Genomic DNA, 18,812 nt, shown 5'->3' on the forward strand with positions numbered 1-18,812 from the left:
TTGAATAAATTTCTGAGCCCGGTTTCGGTCGGTTGGTCGGGTTGTTAGTTGGTTGGTTAGTCAGGTACGCGATGCGGATATCGTGACTAATTTCGAGGGTCTCTGGTAAAGGATAACCCGAATTATACGCGCTGCAGGTTGTGATCGCGAATAGGAAGATAAGGAAGAAAAATAAGGTCACGCATATTCCGAGCACGGCACACTAAACATATTTTCACATTATTTAAAGAATATCATTACGCGCTAGCTATTGGGCTCGAGTAATTCTGTTCCGCTCGGTTGATGCAAATTCCGCGTTTTTTTTTTCTTCTTCTTGCGACGGCTGCAGGAGGCGCCTAGCTACGTATCCTCCCGCACCGTGTGTAAAATTTCTGAATTCGTGTTCACGTTTTTTTAAACAATTTTAATCTTTCGACATTCCGCACCCGATGACCCGCGCTCGCATGAGATCATCCGTCTTCCGGATACGACAACGTGCGATCAGCGCGATACGTGGCGCTGATTTTTTCGAGGAGTGGTAAGTTCGAGTTCGGGTTCGGGTTCGTGTTTCGACAATAATCCCCGCGCCGCGGGTCGTCTATTAATTTTGATTGAGTTAGTGGATCTGTTCCTCGTTCGGTCGCGATTAACGAGAAAACGGTGGTCCGATCTCCCCAGCTGAATGCGGTGCTGCAATTTTCCTAATGGCATCATCATTCCCATTACCTCTTTTTTACTTTTTTTCTCCACATTCGCCCCAGCGTAGCGAACCCCAGGGCGAAACCCACGGGTGACATTTTTACACTAACGGCGTCACACGTCGTGGAATAATGCAATTACAGGCTGGACGTTCGGCGCGGACGATGCCCTGCTGGTAATTTTTAAACAATAATCGTAACTAGAGATGTTCTAGCAAACGGGTCAGAGGGTCGAAAAGCGAAACGTTGCCGTTGCCGAGGGACACGGGGGCTCCTGGCTGCTGGGGGGAAAGGTCATTTCCGTAATTGGTTCATCCTGACACGTTCGTTCGTTAAACGGCTACGCGGACTTTGGTAGATTACCGCAATTACGTAAGAAAACTAATCAAAATTTCGTCGTAATGATTACCCGTTGGCAGGAATTGTTGCCCTCTTCTTTCCACCTCGCGAGGGGTTCTTGAATAATATTTTCAAATAGTTATTTCACCCATCGTTCGTCGCGTGAGAATTTTTAAGTGGACGATCTTTCGAGATGTATATCCTTACGTCAATCGGCAATAAATATACTCACGTACAACGTATAGCGGAGTCGATGTATTTTTGATCACGCAAAAATAGTGGATGGTAGTAACAGCGTCGCCTGCTGCCGTTGAATCGTCGCGTTCGATTTTCGTTTTTGGTTTATTCATTTATTTATTTATTTTTTTTATCCTTCGACGCGGTTCGTTCGTTCGTTATACTTGAGGATAGACTGGCGTTGAAAGCGCGCCGATGGCGGAAAGAGATTAAATAATTTATTAAGCTATTCGAACCAAGTTGCCTCCGATCTGGGCGTGTTGGATGTGTATAACATAAGACGAGGGTATTGACGAGTCGGAATTTCTCTGTGGTCTCAAATTTACCCGAGGCGTCAACGGCCCACTATATGTATGTACCGTGGAGTACATTGGCTGGAATTGGAGGCAGAGAGAAATACGCGTTGACGTCGAATAGGTTATCGAACGGAAGAGAGAGAGAGAGGAGAGCGAAATTTCGCGAATGGGAGAAAGGCTTTCCAGTTCCTGTGCGAATAACGCACTCGGTGATGGTTCATGATTTAATAAGGAAGCCGCGGAGCAGAGATCGTCGAGCCAAAGCCGTTGGCAAATGGGAAACTGCGGAGTGTGTTCGGCTTTGTGTTAGTTTCAACCTCAGCGAAGGAGTCTTTACCTCCCTTTCCTCCCTCTTTTCATTTTGTTGGTGAATATTCAAGTTTTGCGTCAAGGAACAATGCCGCCTACAAATAAATCATGCAACGCCCTTCCGTTAAACCGGAACAAAACAACCTTATAGAATTCAACTCTCACGGGTGTTCTCTCCGTACCGATCGTTTCACCCCTAAGTTCGCCTTACACGAGCCCGCGGCGATCGTACGCGATACGAATTTTCGTTATTACCGATTCGGAGCTTTAAAATAAAGCACACCTGTACCACCTGAAACTCTACACGTATATTTTCTACCTGAAAACATTAAACCGCGACGAGGTTCGATTCACAAAACCTACACACGTCCCAAATAGTAATAAATTCTATTCCCTTCGGGCGGATTGCTCGTTTCCATCCACGCGTCGCGTCGCGACGTTTATCCTACGGAGCGCCGCTCTGTAATTAATAACGGACCGGAAACGATACGTGAATGATTATTTTTATTCGATGATCGGATGATAACCGGCTATCTGTCGGATCCATCATCTCGAGCACTCGCCAGGCCGCTTGCTACGATCGACTCTAGTTTAAAGTTACATCATTCCGAAGCACACCAGTCGATCTATTCTGGCATGTATCACCAGCCTCGTTATATTCAACACTTTCTTCTTTGTTTCCGGCGACCAGTACAACCGAAGACATTTTTCATTTTGTTTTTTCTATTACATCCTCCTGGGCTTACGCGATGTTGAAAATCGCCGTATGCACGGATACGAGTTCATGACGGTGACAAAGAGTAAGAAATTCTCTTTCGAATTCAGTTTCGAGGACCCCCAGCGAGCTTTCGAGTGGCTACCTTATAACCCTGCGGTAGCGCAGCTCTACGGTAGCGTAGATATCGTTCCGCTTTGTGGTAGATTTTTAACCATCATCAGCATCAGGAAGTGAATATAGCATGGAGGAGGTAAAGTAGCTCGTGTGCTCTTCAAGTTGCTTCAACGGGGAAGAAACTCGGAAGTAACTCTCGTACGTTGCCGTGCTATAAACCTACGTCGGTAAAAAAAATTTTTAGTGTTTGACGTACTCCGGTCGAGAGTGAGTGACAATTAGGGTACTTTCTTTCTCTCTTCTCCTCTCTTCTCGCAGAATATCTCGAAATTTCTACCTACCCATACGATATCGCGTGTATAGGAGCGTACAACGGATACAATGCTCCGTACACAAGAGCGGATAGCAAGTGAAGAGTAAAGTCCCTTGTACGTCTGATTCTGACACCTAGTGTTTGTCAACTCTACGGCAAACAGACTTGGTAAAGCCGCCTCTCAATGCATGACGTATCCTACATTTAATGGACGGATTTTGCCGTCTGGTTGTCGGCGATAGTTGACGATGATAAAAAAAATAAAAAAAAAAAAAAAAAATGAAAGTCTCGTCGAAACCTGATATTTTGCAGTCTCCGTTGCAGAAGAGGATCCCCATCCGATGATTGGAAGGCAAATATTTATCCGCGAGGGGGTGTCGTCGCGGAATGCGTCTGTCTCTTCGGAGAAGAGAGATGCACTTTCCGATCATCGTTTGCCAATCGGTTCGCTGTGATTTTTTTTTTCAAATAAAAATTCGTCCAAAAATCATCCTTCTCTCAACGGAATGGAATTTATTAAAATATCCGTTGCAACCTTCTCTCACTTTTCTTTGTGATGTTTTTTCGCTCTCGGTTTTTTTCAGTTTCGTTTTACCACCCCTCCCCCTCCTCCTTCCTCCAATATCGTATCAAATCACGATTGCCGCGGTGTTGCTTCTCGGTGCAGCACGTCCGGGCGTCGTTATATGGGCGTGAAAATATACTTTATAAACTCTGCACGTACAAGCCGGGCGAGACGTCGACGACGAACGTCGGGCCGCGCCCTTCCCCATCTGCAAACTTCCAGCGCATAGTCACCGTGCATATTTATTCATCTATTAATAGAATCACGGTTTTTGATACACAAACGCATCTGAAATTACCCCGTGATTTTTCATTCATCGGTCTGTTTCTCACGAGTTGTACGTATTAGGCGCTCTTCATTCGCTGCTTCCTACTTATTGTTAGTCCGCAACGAAATATCTCTGAATAAAACCGACACGCGGAATCGCTGGTATCGAAATTATTACAGCCACGGGCCCGCAGAGCGTCGAGAGAAAGAAAAATGAGAGGATAAAAAAAAATTGTTTCCTCGCGCATGTGAGATTCCTAAAAATATACTCGAGGCTATAAAATAAACTGCTTGGAGAGAGAGAGAGAGAAAAAGAGGATAATACAAAATATGAATAAAATAAACTCGAAAATTTTGCATTTCGCCTGGTAATTTTGTTGCCTTACCTGGTTATAATATACCAGCGAGAATGGGAAGGATAATAAGCCTCAAAAAAGCGGAAATTCCGGTTTGTTAATAATTTTTTTGACCGATTATAATTTTTTGTTTGTTTTTTTCGTCTTTGTCATGCAGGCTCAAATTGAATAATCGTACCGATACCGGTCGGTTTCGATGCGAATAAAATTTGTCGACGCGTATAATGTCGCTGTCTTTAATAAGTCCGTCACGATTCTGCAGTCCTATAGATTGTCGTCATACCCGACTCATTAGCAACTACACCTGCACTGTGTGTTTGCCGGGGATTTAGGCTTTTGCATAATGTAACGGGGAATCGTAGCGATTACGGCTGTGCATATACATACCTATACGTAGGTATATTGCACCTACCTACATGCCCCCCCCCCCCACGCTAATCTACATCGAAGAGAAACAGTCGCAGCTGCACCGGGGAATCGTTATTCCCACGTAGACGTAAAGTTTTCGCAAAGAATCGCAAAATCATAACTAATTTTCGTATCTCTAATTTCCCTTGAATTTTGAAAACTACCCACGGATCGGGATATCACCTGGTTAATCTTTTCTCGCGGGTGGTGCGGTGATGAATTTAGAAAAAGACAAAAAACGGATTAACGAAGAAAAGCCCACCCCTATGAGCGATCAAACTCTGAAAGGAAGTTGTAATACACACGGAGGAAAAAAACCTGAGCATAACGCAGTACGAAAGAGGGAAACTTTCATTATCGCTCACCCGATCCTGAGAATATATCAGAATTTTCTACTTTTCCTTTTCTCTTCAGTTCTTTTCCTTACGATGCACGCGAAGTGCAGTACCGAAGGCGAACTTTTCGCGTATAAGGAGGTAGAATGTACAACAGTTCAGATATTCTTTATGCCCGGTAGACGCGTAGGTATAAGGGGTAAGGGGGCTGGTGGTGTGTAACGCGGAAGGAAGAAGAAAGGCATAAAAGTGTAGTAAGAAAGGATGAAAAAAATAGGAAACAAACTAAAATACGGAAAGAAAAGACTCCGGTGTGTAGGTTGCAGCCCTGAGGGAAGCTGAGAAAAATGTGCTCCGCTAGCAGCTGGTCGTGCACAGCGAAAGAGCGAACTAAGGGCGAAGGAAAGTAAGAAAGTAAGGAAGAAGAAAAAGGAAAGAGAAAGGCAATCTACGCGCTCTAAAGATAGGAGGCTATTTTCCTCCGCTACCGTCGTAGGTACCTGCGCCCGGCATACCTTATACCTGCTGCTTTTTGTCAGCCATCGCCAACAGCTATGTGCGTTTTTTTTTTTTTTGTTTTTTTTTCATTCATTTTTATTTTACGCGAGCTTTTTTGACGTTCTATTTTTATTTTACCCCAACGAGATACCCGTTCTAAAAGCTCCAATTTTTTTTGTTTTTTTTTCTCCTCTTCGGCAACCGAACTACTCACCGAATAACGTAAAACTTGTTAAAATTTTTTTCATATTCTTCGTATGAAAAAATGACGAGCTGGATACTTTCTACATTTTTTCTAAATCGTTGGATCACTTTACTCTCTCGATATTTGATGCTTAAACTTTTTTTTCATGCAATTTTCAGACACGTACCTACCATGTACGCGATCATACGTGTACAATTGGCACTACTACGTCGAATAAACACATGTGGGGAATTGATTGAAATGATAATAAATGCGTAAGTGGTGGGCCGCATGTGTACAGGTTGCGATTGTACATCCATCGCGATTCGTGTGGATGAGACACGTATTTACTGGGAACGAACGCGAGTTAGGGGTGGGTGTGGCGAGGGGGTAGAGTTCGTTGAGAGGTGTCGTTACTCGGCGTGTGTGTTTTGCGATCATCGCGATGACGACGAAGGTGGTGGTGGTGGTGGCGATGGTGGTGGTGGGTGACGTAGCGGTGGGGTAGTGTTTTTGCGCAGTTAGGCAACACCGATGAGTCAGTGGTTAGCCATCCTTACACACTCGGGGTTTCGTACGATGTTATGCACCAACGCTACGGTTCCCTCGTCGTACATATTCGATATACTTTCTCGCTCTCTCTCACTCTTCTTCCCGAAATACGATTACCACCGGGTTACCTTCGTGGACAAGAATTTAATTAACTGGCCCGAAACAAATCGGAGATCGAAACAACGAATCGGTAACCTGGAGAACTATTTGAATCGATGTACGATAATTTAGAATTTTTTAACTCATTTCGTTTCGAAAAAATCGATCATGTCGAGAAAATTTATTACCTTATAAACGAGGAGATATAAACTTTTTAGAGTTTTGCTTCATCTTTTTTCCCCATCCACTTTTGGCGCAGCAGTATACCACCTACCCAGTTACGACGGATTTATATGTAGTGGATAAAAATGCATCGTAGAAAATCGGCAAACTAACGAAAGTTTTCAAGTGCAAACAGCGCCGGTAACTAGTTAATTACCGTAATTACGGCAGGTTCTCGCTAAGTATTTCGCGTTCAAATCCCCGAGAGACCGAGAGACAATTACCGAGGCTTGTATCAAGATAGCGAGCTGTTAATTCGCGTCTCGTCATACTCTATCTGATTATCAAGCCACGGGGTGAAATGATTACAAAGTTGTAGCAACGGGGTCAAAATATCATGGAACTTTGTAGCGTACCTACTCGCAAAAAAAAAAAAAAAACAAAACAAACAAACGACGCGATAATTAAATAAATCACAATCTTAATTCAATCTATAACACAGATTCCGTATGAGCTCGATTGATCTAATTAAAAATGTCGTGAGAACTCACGGAGTTTTCAATATGTTTGCAAAGATAGAGAACCTCGTAGAGGAGGATTTCTTCATCATTTTTTATCGATTTACCGACGAGGGAAACTGGAAAAAATCGGTTCGTATGACGTAACGTGAAACGTGGTGGTGGTCAGATGAATAAATAAAGATTAGCAGTTTGGTTTGTCGGTCGGTAGGTCGGTTATATCTGAAAAAGGTGTATAGATATATAATATTCCGAAGGATGCGAATCGCGAACGATGTAGGTGGTGGTGGTCAAGCGGAGAAATATTCGACCGGCGCGATCGTAAGACTCGGAAGTTCTCCGCTTCAGAGGACGTTCCAAGGTTAGATAATAACCCTCTTACTCTCCCTCTCTCCTCGCTCTCCCATCTCCGTCTTATTCTACCTCCAATATTTTATCTTCCCTCTTTCTCCTTCCTCTCTCACGACGAAGACCACGATCCGGATTCTGGCCAATCAGGTTTTGGACGAGCTTAAAAAACCGGTTCGCCAAACGACCGTAAATTGAGTAAAAATATTTCAACTTTCGTAATATTTTCTTTTCTTCGATTTCTTCGTTCTCTCTATTTTCATTTTTTGTCGTTCACATTTTTTTTTTCTATTTTCACCCCCCCTCTATACGTCGAGTGGAGGTATCGATTCGCATTTTCGATCGCGGTGCAGTTCCCCCAACGGTTTTATTTTGTCAACGCTGATAAAAAAAAAAAGGCAAAATAACGAAGAATTTACAAATAAAAATAAAGTACCTCGAAAATTACGAGTCTAAATTACCCTGGGGTAGAAGTTTATCGTTTGTTCTACACCCTGTGGCATCGCAGACTATACTCACGAAACCGAGGATATCCTATACCCTCTCTCTCCACGGCACGAGATGCCTGCACGTTTCTTCATTTTATCGTTACAAGCTTTGCCACGACGCCATTTCGAGGGTTCTCTCGCTGCTCGTGGATCACCGCGCATCTACACGTTTTGAATTTTTTCTTTTTTTTTTTGTACCTCTCCACATGCGCCACATACACGCACTTCCCCTACACCGTCGCTTCGAATGTAAGAAAACCGTCCGCGATGAGCTGGTATTCCGAAGAAAAAAAGCAAGAAAAAAAAAAATGTAGATATAAATAAAATGCTGTTGAATAAAATAGACGCGACATGACGGCATTTTTATACCAGATACTCGGCTTATACAAGATGTATCGGAAACTACCATATTATTACAATGGTATAACCGAAGTCGCATGGTAATATCAAGAATCTTTCAAAAGTTCATACTCAAGAATCAACATAGTTACGCAAAATTGGGAGGAAAAATGATGTCATGAATTGATGAAAATACCGAAAATGGCGAAAATTTCCCGTGAAATTTTTGACTCTCCGGCTTGACGCAGAGAACTCCATGGTATTTCAGATTAGGTACGAATCTCCGTGAAAAATGATTATGTCAAAGGTAATCTCAACGTCGTCGGTTCTCGTGACATGGGCGTACGTCGAGGCGTACACGTAATGCGCAAGCACGATGACCTAAGCAGTCGGCAGTGCGAGGAGCGACGTATAATAATTTTCCGCTATTTTCACGTCGATGAAAAACGTAACGTAATTCGGTCCGGTGTTGACTTATTCGTTGCTCTGCAGGAAGAGAGAGACGGAACGAGAGAAGTCGGAGGTACCAGGTATGGCGGTTGCATAAGGATGACAATAATCGTCGCGAGGCCCGAGGAGTGTTTGACGAAATTTCGCGTCGGTCGCGCGTCGTGTTTCAACTTACCACCTCGTACAAAGTTGTGTTTCGCGTTCGGTACGGTCTCCGCGGTTTCTGTGTTTCTTCTCTGCATGTGCGCGCAACACTTGGGGTCGACCTTGTATTGACATTGCCGAAAATAACCAACGCGGGCGACGACGATAGGACGAACAGCAGGAGCGAGCGAGCGAATGAGTTAGTTAGTGAATGAGCGAGCGAGTCGCGCCGAGTTGAGTTGAGTCCCAGTCGACGAGTGGATGGAGTTAAGGCCAAGGTGAAGGCCAACGCCGCAGTTACCGTTCTTGTTTGCGTTCCATTAATGCTGCTTCACTTTCTCAACTCTCGCTTAGCTTTTATCATCTTTTCCCCCCTTCTCTCTTCTTTTCTTATTCTCTCTCTCCACCCTTCTCTCTCCGATTTCCCTCCGCCGATCGCCGTGATTGAATTTTTTTCACGCCAGATTCGTATCTCTCCCCCGCCTGACGTCCATCCTACCGATTCTCCGCACCTCGCGACGTCGCCCACGTTCGAAAAATTGCTGGTTAATTTGTTTTTTTTTTCCTCCCACCGCAACGCATGGAAATCGATTCATTAGTCTATCGATTACCTTCGCAAAACCGAATAATTTGTAGTCGCGGAAAAGAAGGCCACGAACTTTTCAACTCGCAACGTCCGCCAAAATAACGAGTCATCGTACGAATTCTGAGTTCAACAAATTTTATGCGCCATTATTATGTTGCGGTATTATTCAACATGGCGTAACGATGTTTCCTCAGTTACTTACCTTGCATTATGCGTTCCACGCGGTATTTACTTACATTGCGTTTACAGGTTCTCCCTTCGAAGCGTAGAGAATTTTTTTTTTTTTTCTTTTTCTCAACCCTCCGCGACTCTATGAACCCTGCGCGTCTGTAAGCAGGCTTCGCTATTCCTCGTGTGAACCTTGAAGACGCATTTCCAGGCCTAAAATTGAAACGTCGGTTACTGACGTGGCGCCATTAAAGCGTCAATCGAAATCGACAGAAGGCTTAAATTGTTCCCTCGCATACACGAGACACGCACCGTTTAAGCATACATACGTATACGTACGTGTATATTTTCGTAGATTTCAAATAAGCGATGTGGAAAACGCGCGGGTGGAATGTTAGTGTATTTTACTCAAAGAAAACTGAATCTGACGTGAAATAAATAAAATAAAAATGGCGAGGCGCTCGTTCCCAGCTGCTGCTGCTGCTCCTCCTCCTCCTCCTCCTCTTTACTTTTGGATAAATTTTTAACAGTGTTGCAAATTTTATCGTACGCCAAACAAGCATTGACGTTGTCGTGCGTTTGTTGCAAAATGAGAAGAAAAAAAAAATAAAAATGGGGAAATGAATCAGAGAAATGAATAAATTAGTTAAAAGAATGGAATGCACCGTGCGTGTCTCCGAAACCTAAATTTCCTTACGCATGTATACCTACTCTCAGTTTCAATCTATTTTTCACACCAACGGTATAAACGTGTTTACTCGTTTCACTTTCGCTCTGGTATATTTTTAAAAATACCTCACTCGCCTATACAAAGTCACTCGCCACATCCAAGAGATACACGTATTCACATGCAGCAGCAGTACCAGCAATACGTCGACACATGTTATGCCTCACGCTGAAATGGATCATTCGATCCGTAGATCTTTTCGGGGACGTTCAACAGCTTCAACGATCCTCGCTCGTGGAAGTCGAGTTGGAGGAAAAAAGTTTAATCAATAAATTTATCAACACTGATAAACGCGAAATGGAGTAACAGATGAGAAACCCGTCGAGAGAACGAGAACAGTCGATGGAAAACCGGTGTTTCGGCGTTACACTTCTTCCTCTCTCTTTTCGTTTCTTCCATTGGGCATCGCGTCTCTAGGTCGGACATAGTTAGCGCAGGTCAGTATCTACGCCTCGGTAACATAATATTGCGATTACTCGGTGTCACGATGCCCCGACGAATTCGTCACGAGGTTTCTTCTGGGTTTTTTTTTCTCGCGTCTTCTCTCTCGCATTACGCTACGTTCGCATAACTGCGATCGAGGCCTTGTCGCGCAAATTATACGTTCTACGTCTATGCGGAGGTTTTTAAAATCCGTCTCCACCTCAGCCCCGCCTCAGGTGACGCAAGAAAAGTGTCGGTCTTGCTCGAAAATGTACTTTTGATTCGAATCGAATGGCTCGTCGGGCGATAATAAGTACGGCGCGGAAACACCGTCTTTACAAACTATTCCGTTTAAGTGTACGCGTGAATTGTATGTTTCTTATAAACACGGTGAAAACCTATCCACTGTATAGTCATCGAATCCTTGAGGCGACAGGAAACGTCGAGGGAGTCAGGAGATCGGGAGTCACACTAAGTGACTCACGCGAATGGAATATATACTTCATGAATAATAATCTATCTTGTGAAATTTTTTTTCCCCACATATGTATATATTATATAGATATATAAAAGTATATTGCGTGTGTACAGCACGTGCGGAAATGACGCAATCGGTTGAGCACCGCACTCGTTACTTTTCGTCTCAATGAATTAACGATTGATTTTTCTTCTCTCTTCCATCCAATGACTCGACGAAAATCGCGCAGATGACCGAAATACGAACGGGTCAATCTCTGTTGACAGTCTCTTCCGAATCACTCGATTTTTCACTCTCTCATTTCAATCTCGTTTTTCTATTTTTTGTTTCAGGCAAAGCTGCGGAGCGAACGGAATTTTCTCGAGGCGTCTCGACTTCAGAGCTTTCAACAGCTTGCCGAGGACAAAACTGAACTCCTATCACATCAAGGTGAGTCTATGGCTGTGGAAAACGACGTATATTCCTCATTTTTTGTACCTTAAAAATTTTTGCCGTTCCCCAACGACGTTCGGCCAAAGTGCAACGATTCAGGTTGGGTAAGTAATAGGTTACGTGTATTCGAACACACACGTGTAACGTACGCCTCGACGCTGTATCGGAGAATTTGTAACTCTGGTGCAGAGCAGAGCTCGGACTCATGCGTACCTATAGGTATACGGTACAGGCTGTTGAGTGCAGAACGGTGTCAACATGTTTACCGCGCAACACTCGCTCACTTACTCGCGTTCGCTCAATTGGCCGAACTGCCGCAGCGAATATACGCGATGGTCAATTGCCATGATTAGTACCTGGTGGAAACTGCCGTTATATGTTACACGCTACCACGCGCCAACACGCGCGCACGAAAACGTGCGATATTATTATTTATTTTACTTACGCCTCTGTAAGCATCCGTCGCGTATTTTTTCCCTTCTTACTCTTAAATCGTAGCGCGAACGATACGAGCGATTTTTTCCCCTTCGCAACACTGACCTGCTCCACTAAACTACGCGTAGTTTCTCCCTCGGCGGAGTTGCGTTCCAGAAATTACACACAATACGTAACGGGGGGGATGCGGGGGTAAAACTTCTTCAATAGCGAAACCCTCTCGAGCGGAGGTGCTCTCGTCGAAATTTTTCTCTCCCTTTTTCACCTTCGTAATGATATTCCATTCTTGTTTCCACGAAACCGCCCTTCGAAACGCCTGGTACTCGTCTACCCGCGTAATACGTGCGTACGATGTCATCGCAGAAACGTGCAGTGCATCATGGTCGTCCTACCCCAAATATTGAGAAAATCAATAACGCTCTTCCGCTCCCCCATGCATTTCCTACTACGCACCCCGAAGTACGCACTTGCATCGTAACCCACCCTCTGCGATTTATGCAACGCACTTTTGGCCAAGGGTCTCGCTTAATGCGCTGCTCTGTATACATATCTCTATGAAATACGTACGCACGCTATGCAACACGCGAACGTAAATCTCTCCAGGGAGAGGTATCTACACGTATAGGTCCATCGCGAAAACATATCTACCTACGTACATTAGGGTGGGTCGAAAAGAAGTCTTTTTTTTGGTCAAAAATCATAGAAAATATCTAAACATTCTCGATTGTGATGGTTTTTAGATGTTTTCTATGATTTTTGAGCAAAAAAAAGACTTTTTTCGCTGGAAGTATCTTACGTAATTTTTCAACCCACCCTAACGTACATTCGTACGCACGCTCTCTAGTTATTATGGTGGTGTGGGTACAGTAGAATTGAAAAATTTCTAACGGGGTGCATTTTTTCTCTCTTACTTTCAAATTATTATTACGTTAGGTTATTCTCATTTATCACGACGGTGATTAGCATATTTGGATTGCACGAAGATTTTATGAAGAAAAATCCAATTGAGATGAGTTAGCGCTAATTGAGATGGATAACCAATTTTCCTTCGATCTTGATCTGGTTGTATCGTTGGAAAATTAAGCTATCGACACAATCGGAGATGGGGCGTAATTTACTGGATAAAAAAAAAAATCGATCTTGACCCTTTTCATCGGACTCACACTTTTGGTATGGTGATGGTATTTTTTTTCAATTTTTCCATTTTCCTTCCCTAAAACTAAAATTTATAACTATTACGAATAATAAGGGTCACAGCCAGATCGATTTTCGGTAGAAATACCTCACGTAATATCTATACTATACACATAACTATGGATCTGGTGGACCGATATCGATAAAACTTTGCCAGTCTTGAAACCAGACGATTATTAGTTGAATTAAAAAAAAAATAAATAAATAAAAAATTCCTTCTTTCTCGCATGTCATATGGTAGTGGTGTAATTTGTGTGGGAAAGCATTTTTTAACCGAAGTGTACACCGTCGTGTCACCCTAATCTGAGTATATCGAGAGGGAGGAAAAAAGAGTAAAAAATGTAGAGCAACAGCAGCGCGGGTGGACAGCCCTAGGGTAAAAAAAAAAAGAAAAAAAAAAAAAAACAAAAAACAAGGAGAGTGAGAGAAGTAGAGTGAGGGAAAATGTAATAGAGAGAACGAAGCGTACCAACTCTCTGCATCCTCTGCAGCCTGCATTTTGTTCGTGAAACGAAGGGAGTAGTTTACCCTCTCGCAATTCGCCCTGCATGGCAACGAGGAATGGGAAAACCGAGCGAACGCACCGACCGATCCCTCGCTCGTACGTACGTTGCAGTAAATTCTGAAATGCAAGGGTTGCCGTTCGCGTTCTGCATACCGATATGCCGCACCCTCCGGAGATTCCGTGTAGCCGCTGCATCATAAAGACCGACTTGTGCTAGCTCAGCACGATTTTTACTCGAATCAGAAATTTCACTCGCGCTTCCTTCCCAGTTATTCTTGTTGTTCTTCGTACATTTTACTCGACTATTTTTTTATTCATCATTCCGTGTGAATACGATGAATTCGATGAACGTATTCCGGCACCTTCGAGGCGTTACCTTTTTTTTTTCTTTGCGACGATTACTTCGAGTTAATGATATCAGTTGAACGAACCGAGTCGGGGCTGATGTAACAATGCGCGATGTTTTATCCAGCGGATGCTAAGTCGCTCAAGTTAACGACGAAGTTCATTTCAGAATGAGAGTGCGATCCGTGTCGAGAGAGAAAGAAAAAAAAAAAAAAAAAAAAAAAAAAATGAAAAATTCTGCGGTGGCGCGCCATATTTCATTTTAAAAATCGATTCGTCAGCGATCGAAAGCGCCGTATATCACGCGTCCGGAATTATGTACTTCCAACAGGAAATGAAGAAGGGGAAGTGAAAAAGAAGAAAACGAATTGCGCAGTTGCGGTCATGAAAGTGTCGCAACTATGAATGACTAAATATAGAAATGCATTTATCCAATTGCGATTATTTTTCACACGATATCCAAGTTTATCCCGTGATTAATTCAATCAACGTCTCGTTAGAACGATATAATATCAGCGCGACGAAGGCGAACGAATATTATATTATACAAATTTACAGGGGTTTACTCGCGCCGTGTACCTCGCGATGATTATAATAAAGTTTTTTGTAATTTTCAAGGGCGTTATCAGGTGGTAAAATTTAAGGATCTACGGAGCCGGGTGAAAATTACGTTATATTTCAAGTAAGATGGAGGGAGAAGTTTAACTTGTGGAAATTCTGTTAACGAGTTGAACACTTCAGCTGCTATGTTGCTCCGGATTTCACTGCGTCGAAGAAACTTTGAACTCTTCGCCGACTCAACCTCAAAACGATCCGACGAAATTAGCGCGCTCACCCAAAACCGAGTCAAGTTTCCTACGTCAATCGTTTATAACACTGTCCGAATTTAATCAACTAACCCCTCCATCCCACCTACGCCGGCGAACCAACCTGCGGAATTATATCGCAGCTACTTCGAAACTAGCGATCGTCAAACCCCCACGGGTAAGACACAACCCTCTCGAAACATTCCGAACAACCGAACTCGAACGACTTCGATGTCCAAGTTTACAATTATTCCTCTGTACGCGTACGAAATAAAGGTGAATGCAAATGGGAAGAAATCACGGTTGATCAATTGGAAGTTTGGAGAAGACGCGTGACATTTCTGCACCGTTCGTGTGCCAAAACTGCGCAGTTTGCACGCTGTGACGAAACTGGAGAGGGGAAAATCGATCAGCCTGGATTATACTATACATGGTATATACAGTATATCGCCATTATTTACCCAGCCATTTACCGAAGTTGCGACGTGAACTGGTTTACGTTAGTCAGACGATCTCGTTATACATGCATTTAGGTACCGCAATCCCAGATACCTTCCAAGTTTTGTCGCAGGTTGGGTTGCGCCAGACGATGAGATAACGTCGATGACTCGAAGGCTGGCTCTATCCGCGAGATCAACGGACATTGATTCCCTGCTTCGGGTTGACACTGATTTACGACAGAACTACCATGTCGGCATCCAGCCGATGGAAAACCTTAACCACTATTACCTATTCCACCGATCTACGTACATACCTACTCCCATTTCATCCGAGTTCTAGCGTACGCTGGGACTACATATTCGTTGTAGAGACATCGGACCACTCGACGTTCATTTATTTCGTTCAAGTCCTCCTGGTCTAATGAACCCTTTTGTTTGCACGCGTTGTCCAGTGAAATCTACCGGTGAAACCTGGTGTGCGATTGGATGCTCACGACGCGCGAAGGAAACGACGAATTTCATCAGCTGCGACGTTTCATCGATCAGTCGTTGGATAATTTCGGAACAGTGTTTTATATTTTACGGAAAAGGAATCTCGATGGTTCTGGATATCGTTTTTCACCCTCCCGATTCTCCACGCCAGCGTACGGGAGCGCTTACGTTTCGGTGTAGTAGAACGTGGGCGTTTGCCCTTGAATTTCATCCCTGAAGTGGGATAAGAGTCGGGGTTCTCTTGGGGCGGAACCTACCTCAACCCGATCGATAAACGGGAGCCTTGGTTCCTCTCACCCCGAAACGTCGGAGCGTGGTCCTTCCGACCCTAAAAGTAGGCTCGGAAAAACCCTGTTTCTGTATCAACACATTCTCATTCTCCACATTTACACGGACCCAACCTCGACCTCCGCTACGTGTATTCCCCACCGGGGGGGGATATTATGCCCTTTTATGTTCCAGGACTCGTCGTTCCCACCGTACGGCCGTTCGCGGTCACCCTAAAATACACAACTGACCTTGGTCAAAATTTGGAAAAAATTTCCATCGCCGTTCCAATGCAATCGTGAGATTATTTTTTAAAAATGACGAAAAAAAAAGGAATGGAAGAAAATTGTGTAAGGATGAGAAAATTCACCGAATTCGTCGTAGGATGTAGGTACAAAATTGCAGATCGACTATCTCTCATCTTTTTTTCATCTTTTTTTTCACGCCACTCGAGTTTGTCGTCTCCCGGTCTTCCATTCGCACGATAATAATTGTTCGCCGATAATTTGACCCCTGCAGTTACGCGGTATATCATACGGTCGTGATGCTTTTTTCTATTCTCTTTTCTCTCCGGCAGTGCTGTGAACGTAAAAGTGACATTCATCACTGACACCGCGCCATCCGATTTCTCCCTTCTTTCGCGCTCGTCTCTGACCTACTACGTTATTAATGAAATACCGGAGTCTTTTTTTTTTTTTCTTTTTCATCAAGAGGAATGACCATCAATCTGCCAGTCGATGACACCAGCTTTGGTTTACGTTCGTTCCTCTGAATTTTATGCCGCTCGACGTCGAGGCGGAAATTGCGAGGACCGAGTGGATGAGTAGTAGTTATTGATGCATCGGGACGCCAATTTATTGCAGCCTCCCCCCCACCCTCCACATTTGTTTTTCTTCTGCAGGATTATCCTGAAAATATTATTCCGGAGTATGATTAATTAATACGGGTACGTATATATATGCGGAGATACGATCGCCTCTATTTTTGGATGATAAATTATCGCTATCTGAACTTAACGACTCTGGAGAGGCGATAACAATTTTCCTTTCATTTTTCCCCCCCCCCCCCCCCCCCCGCCCCTTCTCTCGTTTCACGTAAAACGCAACCGAGTAACTTCAATTCTATACGAACACAAATAGGAGTGAAATTGATTGCACTCTCGCGTCCTTCCACCGCAGGATCTGGAACGTCCGAGGTTCGTCTTCCTCTCTCGTGTTCGCTGAAAAAAAAAAACGAAGAAGAGCAAAAAGTCGCACGTATCCCCGTGTATACTGACAAATCGGTTCGCCGAATGAATCCGGACAAAAGAATGTTGGGAGAAAAACAATAAGCGAAAAGAAATATACGCGGACGTCATAATCGCGAGACAAATGCTGCGAGGGGTTACAGTCAAAGGAATCTCGCCGCGGCGCTGTTAAGGGATGATGAGGACGGTGACTGCGGTACGGGCGGTTGAATTTGTGGGATATATATGAGAAGAGAAAAAAGCACAGCTTTGAGAAGAGGAAGAAGCAAAGAAGAAGAAGAAAAAAACCTCGCAAATATAACCAACACCATCTTTCGAAAGACAATGCGAATGCCGTCGGTGGTGTACCACCTACTTACGATGCTGAAATAATAATGACTGTGTACACACTTTCCGAATGAGTGAAAGAAAGAATGCGAAAAGAAAAAAAGAACCGAAATAAACGAGCAATGAAAAGAGAAGAAATATACTACCGTTGGCAAGGAATGTCATTTTCGACGTTTGCACCACGCACTACTTGCCTTATTTATTTTGGTCGCTCTGATTTCTATTGGGTTTTCCGCTCCGCGTGAAGTACATCTGGTATCGGGTACGTATCGGCGCGAAGCTTCGCTCCTCGTACGAAATATCCTTGCGGTCCAGCAGCTGGGATAGTAGGGGATGTATGTGGCGTGTTTCATGGTTGTCGTCTTGACTAACCCGTGGGCCTTTGCCCGATTCTGGTTCGTAGCGAAGAGCGTAGGAGGTCTGACTTTAAACTTGACGGTTTAAACTGGAAACATCAGCGCTCTGTTGGCGGTTGTATTATTTTAGGATGATGTTTGGCGACGTCCCCCTACCCTGGATTCTCCTTCTCTCTCCGTCTGTTGAACTCGTTATACGAAACGACCACACGCACCTCGAGAACCGTTATTACACAAATTGTTATCCAATCGCGTGATTGTGGAGGAACAAATTTTATCGTCTCGTTCGATTTCGATGATCCGTCGCGGGAGTCGTTACAATTTTAGTGTTTTAGCGAAATGATTACGTACCGATATCATCGTCATCTACGTCGTCATTCTCATTGTGATACCCGCGTGCGTGTCGACGACGTGTCGTGATGTAATGCATGCTATTTAAATACGTGTGCACGTATATAGACAAAGGTATACACAATATGCGCGGAGATGTGACTAGCGCGATAAGGCCTGCTAATGAATTACACCCAACGTTCTAGCGGAAGGTTATGGCAGTTCCACAATTCCCCACGAATTGTGTAAGCCAGGGGCTCGACTCGACTCGACTCAACTTTACGCTGTATTATACGCTATACATATTCTCCCGGTACTCCGCCCGCGGAGAAGGTCAGCTTAAAGGGGCGCCCTTCGTCATCGTCGGGATGAATTTAACCGAAAGGATTAACATTTAAATGCGCCCCTCTTATACTTGTGTCGTTACGCTTTTTCATACATCCCTTTTTTTTTTCACACCTCATCTCCTCTTCGTGTTTGATGTGACATGACGTATCGAAAGAAGAGAAAGTGAAAAGAATTGAGATCGATTTTTTTTT

At 43.8% G+C, this 18,812-nt stretch overlaps 1 protein-coding gene across 2 annotated transcripts in view; it reads left to right on the plus strand.

Annotated features, from left to right (window-relative positions):
- Positions 1-18,812, plus strand: part of LOC105683648 (headcase protein) — a 106,035-nt gene that overhangs the window by 8,011 nt on the left and 79,212 nt on the right. The window contains exons 1-2 of one of the 2 annotated variants that reach the window (XM_048657127.1): positions 8,963-8,994; positions 11,431-11,527. In XM_048657127.1, coding sequence (XP_048513084.1) covers positions 8,978-8,994; positions 11,431-11,527 — 114 coding nt within the window. In that variant the 5' untranslated portion in view covers positions 8,963-8,977. Of the gene's footprint in view, positions 1-8,962; positions 8,995-11,430; positions 11,528-18,812 lie in introns of those variants that run through there. The other variant, XM_048657125.1, reaches the window with a different exon arrangement.

This window comes from Athalia rosae, chromosome 1 (genome assembly GCF_917208135.1).
Source record: "Athalia rosae chromosome 1, iyAthRosa1.1, whole genome shotgun sequence".
NCBI classification, from domain to species: Eukaryota; Metazoa; Arthropoda; class Insecta; order Hymenoptera; family Athaliidae; genus Athalia; species Athalia rosae.